Source organism: Python bivittatus, unplaced genomic scaffold, assembly GCF_059951505.1.
Source record: "Python bivittatus isolate LINGU-HERP-01145 unplaced genomic scaffold, Pbiv_v1 ctg000020_np1212, whole genome shotgun sequence".
NCBI lineage: Eukaryota > Metazoa > Chordata > Lepidosauria > Squamata > Pythonidae > Python > Python bivittatus.
Window position 1 is genome coordinate 99,093,950 of NW_028277030.1, and position 24,389 is coordinate 99,118,338.

Consider the following 24,389-nt stretch of genomic DNA (forward strand, 5'->3'; position numbering starts at 1 on the left):
TTCTGTTTTTGCATTCGGTATGTTAGTGCTCCCTCAGTGTTTTTTTCTGGCTGAGGTCTTCTGCCACTGTTCAGCCTGGAAAGATCTGCTGCACGTCTACCTAGTCGATTCCCTTTTGTTTGGATGTTTTGTTTCAACATCCTTCTCAATGGATTGTGCTACCGTTCCTGTATCTTTCAGTTCTAACCTGTGCAAGTTGCTCTTTACTTGCCACTGATACTGGAGGCATGCTTTCTGAAAATTTAGAAAAACAATTTGATAAATATAATTTCTATTTCTACAGTTGCCCACTTGTATATAACTGTGGGTAGCTTCAAGGGTTAAATCAACAAATGAAAGTGTATATGACGGAACAGACTTAAAGGTATATGGATGTACATATCATAAGCTTACATATCATATATTAAGGTTCATAAATGCTGTTGGAGGAGGAGGAGGAGGAGGAGGGTGCTGTCCTTGCCACTAAGATTTCTATGTTTTTGTTATGGCTCATTTAGTAGCAACTGGCTGATCATTACTGAAGGTAGAATATATGATGAGTTGTTAATTAATTAAATACGCATTGCTATCTTTTTTAAAATGTTCTATGCACTTTCTGCTTTCCCTGCCATGCTGCATACAACTGAATTCACCTCAGCACAAAAAAGTTTGCCCGCTCACAACTTTCAAACTTATTTCTGGATTTGTAAGAGCTAGAAACCTTACTTTTCAAATAAAAACTCTAATTTTCTAAGCAAATTCAAGAATATGCATAAAGAGGCCACACATTTTCCACTCTCAACATTTTACAGGCATTTTGGCAGTACTCGATTAAAGGGAAGTGCTTGACCATTTTAACTGTCAAGCTGCAGAAACCAAAACAGAACAGACTGACCTGGAAAAGGACTGATAAGAATCTTTGCTGTGAAATTCTGATTTCTAGGAAAGTTCAAATGTGAGACTCATCATTAGAATGACATGCTTCAACTACATGTATCTCTGAAACACAATCTCTGCTGTCTGAGATTCACCATTTTCAGAACTGGATTTCTCTTCTGTGGATAGGCATACATCTGGCAAGGTGGCTATTCATTTTGGCCACTAATGGAGCCTTTGGGACTCATCCTTTCATCTCTTTTGACAAGAACTGTAATGGTCTGCAGCGAGTTGGATACGCTGATTTAGCATGTGAGCTAATTCTATGAGACAGGCCATGCATTAGTTATGGGGCTTTGTACCTAGCCATAAAACTCCTTCAGAAAGTCTTACCGGAATATCTGTGGGGTGCAGGAAATCGGGTTGCCCTCTTTTAAAATCGGAAACATACACATGATTTAAAACTTGGTTGCAGTGACGGAGAATAGCAAGAAATACGGATGCGCAAAATCTGCTGAGCCCACTCAGGCCTGTCCTCCCAGTTTCCCTTCCGTAGAGGCTTTGTGGTCTCGCAAGGTAATCTGGACTCCCCGCCCCGCCCGCGCCGCGGCCAGCGTGAAGAGCATTTCTGTGCTTGCGCGCGTTGGGAAGGAGGCTCGACTCTTCCGAGGCTGTGACTGAGGCGAGAGGGAGGTACGAGGGCCGAGGAGGAGGAGGAAGCTGAAGAAGCGAATGCGAACGACTGGCTGTTGCTGCTGCTTCTCGCCTACCACCCGGAGAGCCGGGCAGACAAAGGGGGCGAGAGGGGCAGGCTGACTGGAGCTCCGCAGCCTCAAGGTCACTCACGCCTGGTTAGAAGAGGAAGAGACGCGCGCGGACATCCAGGCGCCCCTTCCTCTCCACCCTTCCCTCCGCCCTCTGCCGTTCCCCCATCTTGGGACCCCCGGTGTCACCTGAGCAGCTGCCGAGCCTCGCAATACGAGCGGTCTCCACCAGCCCCTTCCTTTCCCGCCCCTTTTCCCACCCGACCCATCCCCGTTCGGTGCGTGCGCGCCGGCGGGCTGCGTGAGCTTTGCTTAGGCTCGGCCGAGAGTCCCTCAGGCGCGAAGCCACCAGGTCCGCGGGGGCAGTCGCTGGCAGTGGAGCCGCAGCAAACGCCGTGGAGGGTCGCGTTGACTCGCCGCTTAGCTTTCCCTCGTGGTACCGGGCAGCCCTCTCCGCAGTCGGAGAGCCCCGGACTTATGGGGGCGCCGAAGGCTACCGCGTCTTCGCCGCCGGACTCCCGGCCCCGACGCAGCCGTTCGGGTGGCGCTTGTCGGCTCGCCGTGGCGGGATAATGCGCCGCCGCCGTGCCTGCTGGTCGCCCATCCAAGAGGCCCCGAGTCGGCGCCATGTCCCCCCCAGCCTCGGCGGCCGCGGCCAGCAGCAGCGAAAGAGGCAGCAACACCTCAGTGCCTCAGGAGGAGGCGGAGGGAGTCCGAGAGGAGGTGAGAACAGAGCTGAGGTGCTGCTCTCGCCGGGCGGCCCGTGGCAAAACACGTTGTTAACCACCTGCATGTGACGGTTTTGCATGGCACGCTCGCTGCATCGCGTTGTGGTTCCCTCCGCTCCGCCAGGGGGGTTGCTTTGCAACCCTGGCGGTATCCGGGCCGGTGCGTTTTGCATACACAGGTACGCAATCTTCCGCTTGCACTGTTGCCCCCCGTCCCTCCCCGTTCGCCCTCTCTGCAGCGGACGTTCCTGCCACCGCGGCAGGACGTCCCGGTTTTCCCTTGTAGACTCAGAAAGCGCCTGGGAGAAACGAGGTGGTTCTTCTCGCCTTTCTCTCAAATTCTGTGTAAGTAGCCTTGAATGTTGTGCCCTGGGTTCCTGTACTTGTGGATCAGAATATTCATTTTGTCCATAGACCAGCCTAATGATGTTAACCATAATATCCTGACCCTTTGTGTCTTTTAAGAATGGCATCACCGATTAAGTTATCTATTTGTGGGCTAAACGGGAGCTTTCTTTCCATATGTACAATGCATCCCTATGAGGAAACTGGGTATTTTTATTGGATTGATCTTGAACCAAGTCATAGGAAATAAATGAGGCTAGATAAATTCATCTAAGGTAAAACAGTGCATATGCAATTTGGAGTAAAACGGTGCAGTTGCAGTGTTACATATTCTGTCTAAAAAAGGTGGCTGAAATATGTGAAGGAATAAACATCTAAAATGGGCTGTGAGGTAACGGTTTCTTCCCGAGGACAAATGAAGCACTCAAGGATAGTGAGTTTCATGGCAACAAAACAAAGTGAGGGAGCCATACAGTGGAAATGGCTTCTTTGCATATTTCACTGTTGTTTACACAGGTAGGGGTGTAGTTTCATATTTACATGTGGAATTAAGCCATTTTCCTGCTCTGTTAATTTGTCACAAATATTGGTGACTCACTTCAGTTAATGTCTACAGTACTGCAGTGCCCAACTCTTAGCAATATTTCAGCAAGATGGGATACTTTTTAAGTTAAACCTCAGTGTTAATATAAATGCTAAATGGAAACCACAACATTGATGTATAAGTAAACCTTGAGGATAAGGTAAACTCAGGAAGATGAATGGGTAGCTGGGAAGAAAAGGAGATGGCTGTCTTAAACGGATCCATACATTCATTTTGGATAAAGGTAATAAGGACTTCCTGATCACATCTTCTGAGAGCAATTGGGGTTGCATCTGGGACCTTTTACATGCAAGGCATGTGCTCTGGCTCTGAGCTTCTCTCTGATTTTTTGCTGTGAACTTTTTCTTTCTTTCAGAGCACACATCAGGATAAGGTTTGCAACAAGATAGGTTGCAGATAAAATAGCAGAAGGCAGTGGATGCTTCTTGGCAAACTTGTCACAGAATCCGTATGCAAGGGATCAGCTCCAAAAGACATATATTTCAACATTCCTTCTTTTAGTGAAGTGCAGGAAAGAAGCAGATACAGATGCTATTTTTGTGGTATGGCTTTTTCCGTATCACATCTTGTAGCATCTCTTGTATGTGTACATGTGGCTGGTTAGTGCTGTGTAGCTTGCTGATGATCTGTCACCTCATTTTTTGGTGGTAAAGAAAAGTGATATTCTCTCATTGACTTTCAACATTCTGAAACATTCTTATGTTCCCCTTGCAGTCTTAGTTACAGTGCTCTAACTAGTTTTTCCTTTATACATTTATGAATAATTAGTAAATTGTTTTCTACTCTTGTGACAAAAACAAAGCACAAAAGAAGGAAGGAAAAAGGGATATGTAAAATAGGAAATAATTTTAATCCAATCCAGACTTCACTTTAAAAATGAAAAGGAATATAGAATTTTGAGGGATTGCTCTGGGAAGCATCTTCTCAAATAATACAGACACTATTTTTCTGTTCCATTGGCACAGCACAAGGGAATTCTGTGAATGCAAGTGGGTTGTCATTACTTATATATTCAACTTTTTGAAAGTTTTGAACTTATATTATCAAAGGATTTTTTCATCTAATCCCAACGTGTGCTATCCAGATGTTTTGGAATACAGCTCCCATGAGCTCTCAGCAAGCATGGGTAGTGCCTAGGAAAAATTGGAATAGAAGTCCAGATTACATGGGTAATCATTTGGTTGATGAAGATTGGTTTATAGACCCTTTTTTTTTCATCCATATTGGCTGGATGATCTAAGAACCATAGCCCCAAAGAATCTGATTATAGATTAATGATTTATACTCATCTCTCCTTCACCAGTCTCTATGGCTTTTTTCTGTGTCGCATTCTTCTCTTGGTTCTTTGAATTCTCATACAAGGTTCTTTCATTTAGAATGATTTCTCAATATACATGTATGTGCTTGCTGTTTCATGCATAACAGTCTAACCCTCCTTACTGCCTAATTCACCCCTTAGAGCAAAGTTCTAGGACTGAACAGAATCTTCCATTCAGATAATTCCCCTTACAAAACTTTGCTCCTAATTAGGACTGTCTGTTGTAGTAATCGTTATTATTTATTCAGCACCATCAGCGTGTAGTTTTTCAGTGTGGCTTATGCGGTAAGCTCTGCAAAGAGCTGACAGATAAAATATCAACACTGAGAAAGATAAAAAGCAGAAATGGAAAAAATACAAATTTGGGCTAATGCTGTTGAATATATTGGCATATCATAGTTAGGGACAAGGACAAACATTTTAACCTAAGGCTGTATTCACAGAATAAACTAGCCTATAGCTAAATGAATCAAGGTTTCCTTAGGTGCCTAAAGACACTGAACCATACATTAATCCCACTATCTGGGTTTTCCAAACTCCCCAGTAAATAAACTTCCTTTTGTGTGTAGGTGGCACACAGAACACTGTGACTGGGTGTGTCATATAATGGCAATTTTAAAGTCTATCCATCTACTGCTAAAGAGGCTGGGAGGCTGTTAGGCTCCCTGAGCGGGAGAAAACTGCAATGGCACGATTAGGATTGGTGCTACTATCGATAGACTTGGGTGGAAGAGTTTACCAACACACATCCATTTCTACCCATTTTTTACTCCCTCCCTTTGGGGAGATAGTTGACTGAGGAAGTCAGTTTAATCCCAAGCAAGACTGGGTTTGAGTATGAAGCTAACTTCTCTCTAGGTTAGTTAAACTGGTCATTTGGATGGATTAGCACCTTCCATAACTCATTTTAGCATGTTGTACAAACAGAACCTCTGAGCTACAAATTAGCAATACCTATTTTAGCTTACAGTAGTGTATTGTGTGAAGCCAGGTAGTCTTCACAAGAATTAAAAGTTTTGAATTAGAATCCAAAAGATAAGCATATGAATACCTTGTAGGTGTCCTAGAATGCCATTTAAGGCAAAGAGGAAGTTAGGAAAGATGAATAAAGGACAGAGCAAGGGATTACTGAGTTACCTGCAGTGACAGAATTAGAGAGCAATAGTCAATGGCAGGAGCATAAGGACATAAATGAGAACAGAGAGAAAAAGTGGAATAAGGTTCTGAAGGGCTTTCCAAACAAGGATGAATGTGCTAAACACTTGGAAAGATAGAAAACCAGTGTAGAAAATTAGAAAAAATATTATGTGGTTTGAGTAGAGAGAAATGAATGGGTTTGGCATTTTGGATAGAGGCAAGATAAAAGGAACAATAGAGGAAAAAGGTTGCAGTGGTTAAAGTGAGAAGCAGCCACTAGAATTTGAATATTATTCATTTTTACCCTTTCCATTTTCATTTTAACAGTATGATTTCATGCGTACTTAGGCATTCCTAAGCCCATTGTAACTAATGTATGTGTCCATGTGTTTTGCATAGGATTGGGTTAGAAGTTATGGACCCTGCAGATAAGAACAGTGCTTCCCCTCCACCATCAAATTATATCAAATTATTGATATTTAAGTACAGATATAAAAATAAGTACATTTTGTGTGTGTGTAGGTATGTGTGTGTGTAGGTATGTATGTAGGTACATATCTGTGTGTCTGTGTGTATATGATCATCAATTCTGGCCAACAAATGTAAATAGACCAAAACCAATTTTAAATTGTTGGATCATTTTGTAATGGTAGATTAATCCTTACGCTGGGCTGAAGCAAGATCTTGACCAAAAATGGGTGACTCTACCAAGTCTTCAAAGGAGAAAATTGCCCATTTTGAGGTTTTTTTGTTTTTTTGTTTTTGTGCCTTTGAGAGTGTTGACTCCTGGCAACTGCATGGATGAGTCCCTGCAAGTTTCTTGGCAAGGTTTTTCAGAAGTGGTTTGCCACTGCCTGCTTCCTAGGGCTGAGAGAGAGTGACTGGCCCAAGGTCACCCAGCTAGCTTCAAGCCTAATGCGGGACTAGAACTCATCATCTCCTGGTTTCTAGCGTGATGCCTTAACTACTACACCAAACTGGTTCTCTTCTTTTTGACTTATTCTACTACCAAAAAATCCAACCATGCATGGATGGATTCCTAGTGGAATGTAGTTTTAAGTTCTATAGGAATTCAGTGGCTGGTGAGGTCTTGGATTTCAACTTCTCTGGATTTGCAGCTTATGGACAATATACAGCATGTTTACAACTCTTAGTTAATGTGTTTCAGACTGATATCATGGTTAGACAATGAAAAAATAGTGTAGTGTTTTGTTTTGTCATGTTTTCCTTGTGGAAAACACTATATAGGCTGACACCGTGGATATAAATTTGGGTCATGCTGATATAAAAGAAATGAATTATTTTAAGAGAATGAGCTAGGCTTCTCAAAGGCACCAGTGTCAGTTCCTGTAAAGGGGAAAAAATGAATGTGGGCTTACTTAAATGTAAGATAACACAAGGAAAGATGATTTAAGTGCTGATTGGTCCCATTATACTGAGAATGGATTTCAGGACAGAAGACATCTATCTTCGTATGCATGTTTACAACCTTGGAGGAATTAGGATAAGGTCAGAGCTTTACTACCACACATAACACAACTGGTCAAGGGTGGAGTTAATGTGCAGACACAAAAACCAACTCAGCATTGGGGTAGAAGATGGACATTTTTTAACCCCAAACAGCCCTGGGGCTATTTTGGGTCTAACTGTCCTCTTCTAGTCAGCCATGTTGTGTGATCATGGATAAATGAGATGTTAACCTTCTGGTTGCTGAACACAGAGGTGAGAATTTAGACCATCTTTGCAAAAACAGGGCTTCTGTGGGCAGGCCATCTTTCTTTTTTTTCTTCTTCTCACCCTACCTCCCTGTCCCCTCCATGCACAGGTAAACTTCCCACCAACTCATCTATAGTGACTCTAACCCAGATAAAGCCAATGCTCTTTTTTGTTATTTGTGTCTCTCTTTGTGTTTTTCCTCAGTATTTCTTAAAGCCAGTCTCTGCAAAGGAGACTGGAATATAATCAGAATATAGTTGCTCTTAATGTAACCAGGTCAACTTTACATTTAGCTGCTTGTTTGCCTTGCTTTACCAAGTCAGTCATTTATCCAGGCATAGCAGCATACTAGCTCATCTGTGTCATGCTAACACATCTGTGTGTTCTTTAGGCCTACCTTCCAGTTGGAGGAGCATGGGGGTAGAAACCACCATATTGTTGGAATTCAATAATCCTCAAGCCTCTCAGATTTTTGTGAAACCCATAAATGTAAGAGTAACATGCACATAAGCAGAATGTTAAGAATATTCAGACTGAAAGCTGAATTGAGTGCATGACTGCACACAGAAAATGAAGAATAATAAATAAGTTGAGAAATTACTACTGCTGTTACAATCATTGGTACTGTTCCTGTACTATACAAGAGAAATTTGATCTTCTGTTTATAAGTGTTCTCATTCCCATTAGACTTTACAGAAGAAGCTGCTTAACTCAATGTAGATAGTAACTAGGGCTTGGAGTCTCTTGTGAGCAAAACCTAAGGAGAAAAAGAATGAAAAGTAACTTAAGGAAATTGGAAAATAGAAAAATGAAGCTGACAGGAAGCTCCTGTCACTCTGCCTGCCTAGGGAGATGCTTTGTATTGTCGATATCATTATAAAAGACACTGATTTTTTCAGGGATCTCCATGTTGCTGCTTGTGTCACATAAACACTGCAGAGGACTACTAGCAAATCTAAATCATTTTATTGGCACACACCAGATCAAAACAAAACAAATAATCTCAAATTGCTTAGTCCGCTAGTCCTTTACTAGTGGCTAACTATCTTCATATAGTGAGAACACTGATTTTGCCTTTTTGTGACTCTTCACTTAGGCTAATAAGAAGAAATTAAGCTGTATGTTTTTTTTTCAAAATTCTTTCTAGTACTCAGATTTTATCAAGGTAAAACCAAGACCTGGAAATTAGAATGAGTTGTGATTTAAAAATTGGAATTTAAGAAACCACCCTATACCAAATCAGGCTATTAGTCCAGTTGGCTCTGTATTATCTATATACTGTGCCATTCTGGAGTTGCCAAAGACTGAACTTGGACATTTTTACACCCTTTGCATGCATTCTGTGATAGAGCTTCCTAGTTTCCCTTAATAATATTTTTAATTCTAATACTTTTTGCATGATTTTGATAAACAGATTATCATTATTCCCTCACACCTCTTTTCTTGTGTCTTTGAGTCAGACTTGACTCCTGGCGACTGCCTGGACAAATATTTTGTTGGCAACATTTACAGATAAGAAAATGGGGATAATATCAAATGCCACTTAAGAAAAACAGTTCCACATGCTGTGTCTATAATGAATCTACCAATATTGTCTTTTTCCTGGTGTACTTTTAATTTCTCCATTGCAAATTGTGCCATAAATAGAACTGACAATCTTTGAGGCAGAAGCATATGTTATTGTCTCAGCAGATGCTTAGAAACTCATCTCTTCTGCAGTTAGAAACACTAGTAACTTTGCAGTAAGTGAAGTGACACTATTTTGGACTTCGAGTTATGTAATGCAATTTCCTTAGCCTCTGACATGACAGGCCACTCTACAAGTTTTCTGAAAATGTAACATTTTCCTAGAACTGATTGAAGGAAAAGGTGAAGCAATTATTTTTTCTGTTGGAAATTTTATCCCTGAAAGGGAGGAACAAAATGTTTTTGTAGCTTCAGCAAGCAAATTTATAAGGCCATAACCCAATGACAGAGCATCCTGGTAGGACTGGGAAAGGCATTGGTGTGAACCATTGCACAGCTACTACCAGTTTTTGTAGACAATATGTGTGCTAACTGAACAAATGATTTGCTCTGGTCTGTAGCATATTCCTGTTAAGGTCAAAACTCTGTGAAGGACAGCTTGAATATGTTTGCCAGTTGATTCATGAATAACTCATTGCTTCTTCTTCCCACCAAGATGCTCTGTTGTGGCCTTATTTGTGGAAACATCTTACCAGTTCTTTGTAAGGTGACACTTTGAAATATTGTGTAATAGACATAGATTCCTGGAGAAGTCTGCTAGCATTTCAGGAAACAGTAGACATTTCTTATGATTGACATGTATGCTTCTTACATGAATCGAATGTGCTTTTGACTCAGAAGTTCTTTCTGAGGGATTCTTACTCGCTTTGTGAAAATGCTTATATTTGGGAAGTGTATATTATTTTAGGAATTCACAAGTGGGCTTTAAGATTGGCCAGCTAGCCAGTAATTAGGGAAGAGGGAAGGTCCTCTGTGTGTGTGTGTATTTCTCTCTCTCCAGATTTCTTTATTTTCATACAAAATGAATGATTTTGTTCTGTTTTGCAGCGTTTCTTGGGCAACATGAGGTCAAATACAATCTAGGATCATATAATGGGGTTTCAGTCATATTACAACAGACAGGCAGACAGAGTAGTCAGAAGGCAGATAAAAATCTAGCGGAGAAAACTATGATCATTAGAATTTTGGGCTACTTTATCTGGATTGCAGAAATCTGGATGACCAATAGGTGGCAGTAAATTCATACAGAAAACCTTATAGCTCTACATAATGCATGGTTAAGCAGCAAAGAGAGCAGTGATAATGCATGGTTAAGCAGCAAGGTCTGGTTATCTAGGAGGGGAACAATGGGATCAGAGTCCAAGGATCAAAAGCATAGCATTATTTTTTTTTAAAGTTTTTATTTTTTACAGCAAACACAAACATACATAAACAAACAAGAACATAAAAAACATAAAAACCATCTTCCATCTTAAACCGTGTGTCAGCCAGTTACCAATCATTTGTGCCATCCTTTCATAGTCTTCACTCACCATTTATATAAATTCTCATGTTATCTATCCAATGTATATTTATATATTTATCAGTTATCAATTATTAATCATTTGTGACTAGTCTATCTATAACACCAGCTTTCATTATAAGATTTGTATCATTTTTGTCCATTGATTATATATATATATATATATATATATATATATATATATATTAATTTATATCAGTTTATCGAGTTTCTATTATATAATTTCCTAATCTATTACATTACTGTATCTTTTCGTCCAACCATTGATAAAACAAATCCCATATCATATAAAATTGTTTGTCTTCTTGCTCTCTAATTTCAAATGTCAATTTACTCATCTCAGCACATTCCATAATTTTCTTAATAACTTCCTCCTGCATAGGTACTTTTTCATTCTTCCAATTCTTAGCAAATACAATTCTAGCCGCTGTCAAAACATTTACAATCAGATATTTCAATTCTTTACTGTATGTTTCCGGTATAATTCCCAGTAAAAATGTCTCTGGTATGTGTTGTTTTGTCATTTTTTCCAACCATGTGTGGATTTTAATCCAATATCTTTTGGCTTCTGAACATGTCCACCACATATGGTAATATAAGCCGGGTATCTGATGACACTTCCAACATTTATCGGACTTGTTCTTACATATTCTTGTGATCCTCGCTGGGGGTAAATGCCACCTGTAAAACATCTTATACAAGTTTTCTTTATATGCAGTTGACATTGTCATTTTATAGTTTTGAGACCATAGTTTTTGCCACTTCTCTAAATCAATTCCATGTCCAAAATTTTTCCCCCATGCAATCATTGTTTCTTTGACCTGTTCTTCCTCCATTTTAAATTCTAGTAAATGTCCATAAAGTATTTTAATCACCTTTTCATCAGTACCCATCAAAATTTTATCTAGAACAGTGAGCTTATCATAAATGCCTTCTGCTTTAAAATCTTTATCAAATCTAGATTGTATTTGCAAATATGAAAACCAATTCATTTTTATACCTTGTTCTTCCAACGCTTAAGTTCACCCTTTTCATTCAATATCTCAGTATATCTAACTGTTTGTTCCTTTTTATATGTTATTGGATAAGAGAAGGCTTCAATAGTGGATATCCATCGTGGAACTTTTAAATAATATTGTCTTCTTGTCTTCTCCCAGTTTAAAAACAATGCCTCTCAAATATAATGCCTTCTAAAATAGCCCTGTGTTTTCGTTCCCTTATACCATAGGAAAGCATGCCAGCCCAACAACAGGTCATGTCCCTCTAACGTCAATAGTCTATTATTTCTTAAAGTTATCCAATCCTTTACGCACATCAAATTTGTCACCTGGTAATATGATTCCCAGTTAGGCAAGGCAAACCCACTCTTATTCTTGCGTCTTGTAGTAGTTTAAGCTTTATTCTTGCTTTTTTACCCTGCCAAATGTATTTCAATACAATTTTATTTAAATCATCAAAAAAGGCATAGCATTATTATTGTTGGTCACAGTCAGCCAGATGTTTTGATTGGATTTGGCATTTTTATCCACCTACTGAGTCCTTCCCAAAACCTGGGATAGGCAGATGTGCTGCTGCTGCTGCTGCTGCTGCTGCTGCTGCTGCTGCTGCTGCTGCTGCTGCTGCTGCTTCTTCTTCTTCTTCTTCTTCTTCTTCTTCTTCTTCTTCTTCTTCTTCTTCTTCTTCTTCTTCTTCTTCTTCTTCTTCTTCTCCTTCTTCTTCTTCTTCTTCTTCTATATTGCCCAACTCCCAGATACTCTAATAGATACTGTTCTAGTTCTTAATCATACTCAGGCAGAAGCTTTTTCTGTTTGACTTCTCCACTTGAGCCTAGACGGAGCAAAACAGGGCTATTCAAAAGAAATTGCTTACTGCTGTGTAAACCAGTGTTTCTCCACCTTGGCAACTTTAAGATGTGTGGACTTCAACTCCCAATTCTGGGAGTTGGACTTCAACTCAACAATTCTGGGAGTTGAAGTCCACACATCTTAAAGTTGCCAAGGTGGAGAAACACTGGTGTAAATTATTACTAAGAAAGTTCCCTTCCCTGACATCTCAAAAAATGCAGGAACATTATACTGAAGTGCCAACAAATAACTGCAAGTGAAATGTGTTTCCAACTCAACAGAATATTAGAAATTAACTATGTAAAAGAGATTGGGAGTCTCTTTCTCTGTCAGCAGGATAACTCTCCAAAACAGTACGGGACCTAATTAGGTTTGGTGGGAAAAGCCAGCCAAAGGAAAGGTTGAGGTTGGAAACGGGTTGGCTCCAGCAAGAAAAGAAGAAAATTCCAGAAAAAATATTTCCATGCATCCATAAGGAGAGGTAGCTGGGCAGCAGTTCAGAATGCTGCTGACTGCTCCATTCTAAGCCTGCCTCCTTCTTGGTCACATGATTCAGGCTGGAGTTAATGCAATCCTCCCTGTTCTTCTCAGTGCACACAAATACAGAAAAATACAGGAGAAAGCAGACACACACACAAACTGTCAATACATATGCACCCACCCTGATTCACAGATATATGTACCCATAGGCAACGCATATGCACACACCCTGATTAGTTCTTGGGAAAAAAGAATACACAGAAACAACTTGTTAATTTGTTACACAGAGGAAAATATAGTTACCTCCTACGACCACTGCTGGTCAAGGAGTGGTAATAATTCCAGAAGCTGTGCTCTGCATACTTTCCCTATCTTGTCACTCTTTCCAATCTAATGAAGTGTTGGAAATAAATGATGTAAAGGGACTTAAGACTCTCTTTGTCACCCTTCCATTAAACATTTCAACACATAGTCTTTATCAGTGCGAAAAGTTATATTCTCCATTAGCAAATTGATAACAAGCTTAGATACTTACTCAGTTCTTTACATGAAGGCAGCCAATGAGAACATTCCCTGAGTTACTCCTGTGTTTTGTTTCTAGTTATCACATATTTGTTTGTTCAGAAATACTCCTAGTCTTAGCACAAGATGGTTGGAGAAAGTTTGGCAGTTTTTATTATGTACATATATAATATATCCAGAAAACAAATTTAATTATTTGATTATTTATTAACATATATACTTATATTTTTTGTGTGTTCACAGGTGTGCCTTTTATTCCTTGAAATCTGGCACTTCTATGCCTTCCTGCCTTCTGATTTTTCAACCCAGTGGTGTCATTGGTTCTGTGGACTTGGTGGTTTTATAGATGAATTTGGATCAGGGTTTGTGGTGTGGGTCTCAAGGTTGTGGGAATGGCTTTGACCTCTTTACATGCTTATTGTCCTTGGATGGGGGCCCTCAAAAGGGAGCCAGGGCAGTGGGGACAGGCAGAAATACCGTACGTGCAGTGGAGGCTAGAAACCACATTTGTATTAAAATAGTTTTTTGAAAAATAAGTCAGGATGCATCTCCACCACTTTAAAAATTATTTTTTATGTATTAAATTTGCTCCATCTAACTTTGCTCCATCTAACCCAGTATTGTCTACATCAAAGGTACCCAACTTTTTCTGGACCAAAGCCCACGGTTGAACTTTCAGTGACATGCTAAACAGTACACTTTAAAAAGCAACTGGGGGGAGGGGGCAGAACAAGAATTTAAATGTGATATGATTTATGTTGAAAATTAACATTTAAATGTAATTTAAATTAGGTATAGTTAATTAGTCTTCAGTCATGTATCTAATAATTTTCATCAGCTGTCATGTTAAAAATTACAATTTGGTAAAAACTTTGGGAATTGCAGCCATGGCTTTTGGTGCTGTGTGCAGATCAAGAACCATTCATTTGCCCTTACTGGTAGTGCCTCTCTGAGATTTTAGATCTTTCCTAGCCATATCTAAAAGTGCCAGGGAATGCCCTGGGGCAGTGTGTCCTCAACCTTGACCACTTGAAGATGCTGGCTGGGGAATTCTGGGAGTTGAAGTCCACACATCTTCAAGTGGTCAAGGTTGAGGAACACTGGCCTGGGGAATTTATGCATGCAAAGCATGTGTTCTGCCACTAAGCTCTGTTCCTTTCTATTTACCTAGTGAAGCTGTTCTTGGGACATAGTTCTCTCTAGGTAGATCTCATTATCTTAATTTAATTTGGGTTCTTCATTCCTTTGTGTTGTTTCTATGCTAAGAGATCTTATGAGACAGATAGATTTATCATTTTATTTGTTTGTTTGTTTAATCATATTTATTATCTGCCCCAGTTCTGAAGGTCTTTGGGTGGTGTACAACAACAAATACCAAAAAAACCCAAAAAACCCAAAAACAAAACACACACAAGAAACCCACATCATAATTAAAACATCATCAGAAAGCAAAAACAAATCCAAGATAGGTTCCCTAGAATGGAACTGCTTTAAGTTGTTTCTGAAGCATCAGTAAAGAGGGTTCTGAATATACTTCAGCTTAATTTGTAATATTTCTCTACCAGGGAATTTTTTACCTCTCTGGGAGGGGAAAGGCAAGTTATTCCTGTCCCTAGTAATAATTTTTTGTCTTTTGATGCCATACAATAATTGTAGCTTACCTAAAGTACAGTCACATTTTGTTCCAGTTGGAGATGCACATTTTCTGTGGGTTTAATTCAGGAAAAAACCTGGAAATTGGAGGAAAATAGAAATAAATGCTATATTTATTTTTAATTGCTCTTTTATAGATAATCACTTTGTTACTTGATAAATATATGTAATTTGGTTTGTTTGTGAAAATATATTTTGTGTATAAAATTTAAAACTATGATTTATTCAGACAATATTATTATTATTCAGTTACTTTAATAAACTATAGCTGTTTTTAAAATTATTTAAATTTTGGTTGCAAAATGAAGCTACAAGCTGCTGAACTCCAAAGAATATGAGCATGTTAATTTTTGCTTATTTAGGAAAAACGGGGTGGGAGAAACTAAACATTGTATTTAAAAATATTATACATTTTGGACAGAAAACACAGATTTTCAAGAAAAATGGAAGGGGGAATCAAGCTTCAAAATATACATGTTGCTACATGAAATAGTGTTTAATTAGTTTCATTTTCAAATTTTCAGGGTTCGGAAATGAATTTTTCTTTTTTTTCACAGTCTTTAGTTACTTCTGATACTAAGATAACGAATTCTAAAATTGGAAATTTCTGAAAACACTTAAATTCAAATTGCAAGAAAGGTAATATTGCCATCTGAAATTATTGCTATGTGTGAAAGCAAGAGACCAAGTCTTGACTGATCTGCTTAATTTAAACAGTCATTGGAGACTTTAATGCATGATTTTGCTAATTATATCCAGGTTAGATTGTTAGATTACTGCTCAGGGCTCTTGATGGAATCCGCAGAAAGTTAAAATAGGTGCTGAGAAGAAACAGATAATCTATATTAAATGATATCAAATAATTGGATAATGAGTGTGATTCTTAATACTTACCTGTATATCCCTAGGACAAAATAGACATCCAGTCATACAGTAGACAAATACTCTTGGTTCAGATATATGAAAAGTACTTTTCACAGATAGGTTATATTTCCTAATTATTCATAGCAGCATTAAACTTGTTTCTCAGAACATAAGTCATTGTTGTTCATGAAAAGGTAGCTTCCAATTTTACTTTCAAGAGCTGTATATACATGATCAAATATATTAAATACTCAAAATAAATTATACAAGTGATGCATAATTATAAGCCAATGCAGTGAGGGCACAATTCTACAGAGATAGGTGACTCCTACTAACAAATATTTGTGTACAGTGAAAATTGAACCAGAGAATATTATAATAGCAAAATAGTCATCATTAGCTTTATTATATTTTTTTTATAGAATATAGAATGCTTTGGCACAGAATGTATGCTGAAAGGAAGAAGCAGGAAGAGGAGGATGGCAATAAAGAAAAACATATTTTAGGATAGAAAAATATGCAAGGCATAAAAATCCAGACTTCTGAATCCAGACACCTTGATCAAAGTATTTTTTTGAAGACTAACCCATCAGGAAATACTAGTCATGCATTGACATTTCTCTCCCTGCAACCTAGCAGTTTACTTGTATGCACAAAATATCCCTGTCAAATTTTACCTTCTAGATATCGAGGTTCACAAGTGACCTGGACTTAGAGTTGGTTCTGTTGCACAGATGGTTCTTCTTGTTAAACCAAGTTGATATCAAAGAAAAATAGAAATACAAATGCAAGGATGTGATAATCAATGCACAGTATTATATTTTATATAACAAACGAGCATAAGATGCAAGAAAATATAGGGAATGTCTTAAATATTGCTGGCTGGTAAACAAGGATAATAATGATTGTTACTGGGATCAGGGAGGATTGATAACAAAGTTCTAAGAAATATGCAGCTGCCTATCTTAGCGATAATTTATGCACACCTGCACACTCTCATGCTTTTCTTGGAATTCAGCTGGGAATCCAAAATTACAGAGTAGGCAATGGTCTCAGAAGTACAAGAAAAGAAAACTAAGAGCAGAAGAGCCAAGTGATACTATCCCATGATGTTGAGAGAAGTCTGCATCACTGTTTTAGAATCCCATAATAAGGAAAGAAGAGACAGAGGGTCAAGCCTCTGTGTATTTGAGAAAGGATAGAGGTGCTGCTGTGGGTAGCCTGAGCTGGACATCAGTACTGAGCAATGATCTGTTCAGCCATTCACGTGAAGTGTTCTGTTGCCTTCCCCATCTGTTTCATTCTCAGTGTACTTTCTGATGTGACGCAAGTCTCCATCAGCCATGGAGCTAGCCACTTGCTTCCTGTGAGAATGATGTTGCTTAGAGACATAATTAACTCAGCCCAAGATGCCATTATTTTAAGGGTTAATGATATCTCTGATACCTGACAATCTGGCTTGTTAAAATGCACTAGATACCTTCCACACTAGAAGTAATGAAGCTAGCAGGGAGCTGGGAATATTTCTGTCCAGCCAAGACTCTTTCCATGGTTTTCATCTTTCTGTTGGATGGTCTGGTGTGTTTTTGGGTGGCAGTCCTGCATTTGGTGTCAGCTCATATATATAAAAACATTTTGTATATATGATCTCTAAAGAAATAACAAATATTAGGCCATTCATTAGTGGCAACAAGGTGATGCAATGGCTCAGCTATGAATAATCTACTATTGTCTGGGGTCAGGTCAAAACAGCAAAAGCTATGTGGCATCTTAAAGTCCTTTTTATCTTTATGTACAAGACTACTGGCTTTCTTTCAAGGTGACATATATAGCTGATCACTCTTCAAATTTAGTTCCATTTATTATAATCTACTAATATTGATAAGAAATAGTAGTGGCCCAAGGTAAGCCTGTGAGCTTCATCACTGAGTGGTGATTGGGACCCCAGCCTCCCTAATCCATATCTAGCAATATAATAGCCTAATTTGTACATGATACATGAGAATACATTAAGCCATTCTTACAAAGTAATGCATACTCCCCAATTCTCTAAGCAGAGAGATGTTCTTGGGTTACTCAAAGTTCATAGCACTTGAATGTCCTTACAGATTCACAATTTGAACCTAGATAGAGTATTGCTTGACCAACAGAAGGAGAACACTTCTCTAAGATGTTTTGAACTGCAGAGCCTCAAACCTTAGTGTTCTGGGTACCTCTGGAAAACAGCAACCTGCTTTTAGTTCACTTTCATAAATATCTAAATTATTTTTAGCTAGGGAAAGACAAGATTTGCTGTTATTCTGTTCAGAAGAAGACCCCAGCTATTGGACAGTCTCTACATTAGCAATCTTCTGTCCTACATGCAGTCTGAAAACACTTGTCCCCAACTTGTCTTCCAAGGTTCATGTCATGCTTGAACCCTCAGTTTGAACCAAGAAATAGAAATGCACATCACAAAGTTCAGTGCATTTTCCTCATTCTACTTTATGTGTTCAGGTTGTTATCATTCAGCTGATTATAGTACTGCAGCGCTATAATCTCTTGAAAGAGGTCTTCATCCTTAGTTCCTCCCTTCCTAGTGTCAAATATGACCTTATGTTTTCAGAGTTATTTTAATTCTTTTTCATATAAACACCTTAGGCAGAGTTAGTGGCATTGCTTGGTTTGTAAGATCACAGTTAAAAGGTCTAGAGACTCTTCCCACTTTTAATGGGAAGTGATGGCTATAAAAGCAAATATATAAATTATGCTTTGAACATTTTCACTTAAGAATTGAATGCAAATAGCTTGTGGAGAAATCTTGTTAATAACTTTATGGATAACATCTTAACCAGGATGCTGCATCTTGCAGACTGGTAATGTGGCAGATTTATAAAGCAATGTTCCCGTGTCTATAATCACACTCAGAAAATGTGAGAAATACAAAAATAGAACTAGCACCATCCAAGCCAAAGAAAAACTGTGGTTTGTAATGTATTTCCACTTTCGTCATCTGTAATTCTATTAGCAATGCATACATACTGCTAAGTATGACTGTTATTTTGCTTATTTTTAAGCAACTTCCTAATTATCGTACATTCATATTGCATATTAATCCAACACAAATATGGCCAGTTAAATATGGAGGAGTCATTATAAATCAAGAAGATCATCAGTGTAAATGACAGATGTTGGGATATGGATCTGTTCATATGATAGAGAAAGCCTCTAAATCTGTGTTTTTCATATAGTATTTGCCACCCCATAGTAGAAATGAGACAGGGGAATAGATAGAAATGTTTCTAGAAATGTCTTTATAGTGGACAGCTGAGCCTGTAGACTAGGGGTTTCAGATATCCTCTCTCAAAAGCCTCTAGATTTTCACACCCTGCTCCCACCTCCTGCCTTGGTAATTCCTATTGCCACCACCTATCTTCGAGGGGGCATCTCACCTAGCATCCACCCCTAATCCTAGTGTCTGTGAGAGATGGGACTCTCACAACCTGTGCTGTCATATTTACAATTAAAAGTTAAAATGCAAAAAAAGTGCAAAAAAATGAAATAATAATAATATGTAACCCCTTTAAAGCCACTCATAGCACAGGGCCGGGTTATCTGAGAGACCGCCTCTCCCCAGTCACATCAGCCTGTCCCATTAGATCTGGCAGGGAAGGTATGCCAGGCATTGCATTCGCCAGGGACTTGCATTTGGTGGATCTCAGAAGGCGGGCCTTCTCTGCCGTGGCTCCCTCCTTGTGGAACGTTCTCCCCCCTGAAGTGAGGCTCACCCCTTCCCTGCTATCGTTTAGGAAGTCCCTCAAGACCTGGTTGTGTCATCAGGCCTGGGGGTCTTTGGGAACTGGAGACATTCTTAGATGGCTTCACTGTAATTGATATTCTGTTCTCTCTGTGGGGTTTGTATATTTTAAAACCTAATTTTTAAAAAAATTGTGATAATGGTTTTATTTTATTACTAACTTTTTATCTTTTTATATGCCTGTTTTTATTCACTTGTTATTTTATTAATTGTTGTACGCCGCCCAGAGTCGCTTGTGTGAGATGGGCGGCTACATAAATGTGATATATATATATATATATATATATATATATATATACATACATACATACATACATACATACATACATACACACATACATACATACATACATACATACACACACACACACACACATACACACACATACATACATACACACACACACATACATACACACACACATACACACACACACATACATACACACATACATACACACACATACATACACACACACACACACACATACACACATACAGATACATACAAACACACACACACAAATAAATATGACAAAGGCATGTGACTAGAGGATTCAGCTTTTCTACCTCCTTGAGGTGGAAATAAACAAAATAAAATTATTTTTAAAAAGCTGACATGTAAACATTTTTAAAACTTTAAATAGTAAGAAGTAAGCATTCTATATTGGAAGAGATAGTTTAAAGAACTGATCATGGGATATAGCAGTTGAAAAGGAATTTAAGAAGCATTTCAAAAGAAGAGACAAGGGTCTGGGCAGACCAAAAGATGGCGCTGGTCTGATCTATAAAGAGATGAGATAGAGTATTCCAAATTAATTTTACTGATCAGAAGGAAGTTGTAAGGAAAATTTGTATCTTCTTGCACTTGCCTGAGGTATGTTTCAGGGCTGGTATATTTTTCTAGCCTGTACAAAAAGAAAAGTAGATTTAACACCATGCAGAAAACAATTAAACTTAGTACAGGTTTCCTGCCTAGATATATTCACCTGTTTCTACAGAAATTGAATCCTCATGAAGCAGAGTTTCTTTGCTTTCTTTTATCTGGACTTCATTTTTTCCTGGGATTCCAAACCTTAATCAGAGACTGTGGGGAGATCTAAACCCTACTTGTGTCCAGCCTCCCCTTTGTTTTAAAAGGACAAAACTTTTTGTCTTCAGCAAAGGGAGGAGTTGGGGTATCTGGCTCTGTACATATATGACAAAGAGCATCTCTCCCTTGTGGTAATGGGAATCTCATAGATCGTCTGAAATCTGCATTATTTTGAATGTCTGGCAGGCAGACTGAGAAGGGGGCTGTGTTCACAACATGTTATTTTAAGCCACGTAGTGTTTTACACTGCTACCCCATACTGAATCCTAGATAGGTAGGGCAGGATTTTTACCTATAAAACAAAGAAGAGTTATTTATACAATATGAAGGTCATTTGTTTAAAACACATGTGTCTGTTGATTTATAAGGTAAACAGAGACTGCAAAACCCTTTTTTGTATATTGCATTTGCCGTCTACATTCCTGGAAATGAGACATGGAAATAGAAATATTTTCTAAACATGTCTTGCTTTTTTGTTTCTGACTGTATGGCCATTTTCACTCATCTCTGAACCTACTGCTTAGGTGCAAATGAGGATTGGAAATTCAGCTTATAATCAGGAGGCCCAGACACTTGGGCCAGACAAAGGAAAAGCATTTTTTGTCTTTTTTCTTTTTCTGTAAATGGGACAGTAAACACCAGTTCATGGGTGGCCAAGCTTTTCTAGCCACGTGTGACTGTCTGTACCACATAAGGAGATAAGGTTGTGATTTTCTAAGTTTTTCAAGTTTTGTCTACAATTCTAAAACTAGAGCATTACATAAACTGTAATATTGCACAAAACCCAATTTCAGTACTTGGTGTTTCACTGCCAGATTTTTGTAGCACCATCAGAACTACAAAAAGTGGTTTATAGGCTGCATGCAACTCCATGAATTAGGATTATTCATCTCTGCATTAGACTGAGAGAGAGAAAATGGGATGCCAGAAGAGAAAAGGCGCTGTCAGAAAGAAAAAAATCAGCCTACCCACTATAGACATACAGTGTGGCTCTGGACAGGTTACTCCTGTAGAGAATTAGTAGAACAGGACTCTATAATTTCTTGCCTGTTTACCAAAGAAAATTAAGAAGGTTTGAAATCTGCTATCTTTCCTCTAGTAGTTGACATACTGGGGTTTCACTGTTTCTTTGTTCCCCTGGGGTACGTAAACATAGGCAGAAGACTTTGATTAGGTCTGGTCCATAAACATTTGATTTCATAAATATCAATAATTGAGATTACTCTGGAATAGGAGTTTTCAACATGAGAGCAAAACATAGCTGGGCAAGAGAAAAGTCAATTGCTTCAGAATTACAGCGAAAAATGATTGCAGGTTGTCAGAGCATATTTAGACATCCAATGGTAGGGAAAATGTCCATAGAGGCAGAAGTGGGACTGGGAAGAGGGAGAATGGGGCAATCTTTTCCATCTTCCTGTGAGATATAAGATATTTAATGAAACCAGGTACAAAACTTCTCCATTTAGGCTGAAAGAGGGTGATGATAGAGCTGGCAGATCAGATCAAAATGCCCTAAGCCCACATTTCTTGAGAGCTTGTGAGAAGAATGTCACAGTCTTCTACTATAGTAATTTGAGGATGCTATAGTAATTTGAACATGAGTTCTGGGAAACAATTACACATAACTTCAGTTCTCCTGCTCCTGTTGCCTGCAAGCTAAGAGGATTTATCCTGAGTAGCCACTATTCATGACCCTGAGAATGCCTATCTGTGACTCATTCTGTAGTTAATGCTAATTAAGGCAATAATGCAGATCTCTGGCTTTCCCTTTCTCTCACCATATAGTAATTATTTTTTCTGTTTTCTCTCTGCTCTCCCCCCCTCCATTCCACAATGTCCATGATTTCTCCTCACCATGCGAAGCAGCAGCGGCCAGTGAAGCAGTCACTCAGCAAGTCGCTCTGTAGGGAATCACACTGGAAGTGCCTGGTGCTCTCCTTCTTAATGTATGGCTGCATGGGAGCCATGACTTGGTGCCACGTGACGAAGGTGACCCGGTTGACATTTGATAGTGCATATAAGGGAAAGTCCATGATGTACCATGATAGCCCTTGCTCCAATGGCTATGTCTATATTCCCTTGGCCTTCTTGGTGATGCTTTATGTGGTCTATCTGGTGGAGTGCTGGCACTGTTATACTCGCAATGAGCTCCAATACAAGGTGGATGTGGAGAGTGTGCATGAACGTGTCCAAAGGATGCAGCAGGCCACACCATGCATCTGGTGGAAAGCTATCAGCTATCATTATGTAAGAAGGACACGTCAGGTCACCCGCTACCGCAACGGGGATGCTTATACTACCACCCAGGTGTACCATGAGAGAGTCAACACCCATGTGGCAGAAGCAGAGTTTGATTATTCTAACTGTGGGGTGAAGGACATTTCAAAGGACCTAACTGACTTGGAGAATTTCCCAGCTACTCGGCTTCGCTTCACCAAGTGCTTCAGTTTTGCCAATGTAGAATCTGAGAACTCCTATCTGACCCAGAGGGCTCGTTTCTTCACAGAGAATGAGGGACTAGATGACTATATGGAGGCAAGGGAAGGCATGCATCTTAAGAACGTGGACTTCAAAGAATACATGGTGGCTTTCTCAGACCCAGACAATTTACCTTGGTATGTCTCTCACTATGTTTTCTGGGTGGCTGCTCTCTTGACTTTGTCCTGGCCCTTGCGAGTCTTGAATGAGTACCGCACTTCTTATGTCCACTACCATGTAGAAAAACTCTTTGGATTTGATTATGTGGCAGTAACACCAGCTGAAGAGCGTCCTTTCTGCCGACGGATGCCTCGAGTCAACACAGTAGATAGCACAGAGTTAGAGTGGCACATCCGCTCCAACCAGCAGTTGGTGCCTAGCTACTCAGAGGCTGTCCTTATGGATTTAGTAGGCCTGTCTGGTTGCACTACTTACTCCTCCTGCCATTATGGGAGTTATAGGCAAAACTGTGAACAATGTCACAGGACTATAAGTAGCTCTTCCATCTTTTCCCGTAGTGCTCTCAGTATCTGCAACGGCAGCCCCAGGATCCCTTTTAGCAGCAGCCGCTTCTCTCTGGGCCGCCTCTATGGCTCACGGCGCAGCTGCCTTTGGCAAAGTCGGAGTGGGAGCTTAAATGAGCAGAGCTGTCCAACTGAGCAGACTCGCCTGTCCAGCCAAGTCACCATGGAGGAGGAAGACCCTCCTCCTTACCAAGATGCTCTCTATTTCCCCATCCTTATTGTACATCGAAATGAGGGCTGTCTCAACCATGATCACCGTCATCTTCACCGGAATGGATCCTGTGTGGAGACCTCACTCTAAAGATGTGAAAACCACTTAAGGAAAGTGCCCTAATGCATAGATGTGATGGTTAGGCAGGAGATAGGTTAGCAGAGAAATATTGTTATCAATGTATCTTTGTGAGTCAGAAAGTATTCCTCTCTTGCATTATCCTGTAGAGAATACAACAGCTTTTGACCCCCAGTAATGAATTGGATATGATCTGAGCAAGCAACACCATCATCAAATCCATGGTACAGAATTACAGACTGACAACCACAAGCAAAAAAAAAGGGGGGGGGGAGGAGATACCAGGGCTCTTTCTTTACAGTTCCACTTTCAACTGCCCAGACCACCTTG

At 39.4% G+C, this 24,389-nt stretch overlaps 1 protein-coding gene across 1 annotated transcript; it reads left to right on the top strand.

Annotated features, from left to right (window-relative positions):
- The first annotated feature begins 2,246 nt into the window (after positions 1 to 2,246).
- TMEM151B (transmembrane protein 151B) lies at positions 2,247 to 24,071 on the top strand. The gene is made up of 2 exons (XM_007440700.2): positions 2,247 to 2,342; positions 22,635 to 24,071. Exons 1-2 carry the CDS (start codon positions 2,247 to 2,249, stop codon positions 24,069 to 24,071), a joined length of 1,533 nt encoding a protein of 510 aa, XP_007440762.2.
- Positions 24,072 to 24,389: the final 318 nt, after the last annotated feature.

What these genes read in the sequence shown, in the direction of transcription:
- TMEM151B (XM_007440700.2), top strand. Translation starts at nt 2,247, where the DNA reads ATGTCCCCCCCAGCCTCGGCGGCCGCGGCCAGCAGCAGCGAAAGAGGC. An exon ending in CGGAGGGAGTCCGAGAGGAG is followed by an intron (nt 2,343 to 22,634) that starts GTGAGAACAGAG and finishes CATGCGAAGCAG; the next exon opens with CAGCGGCCAGTGAAGCAGTC.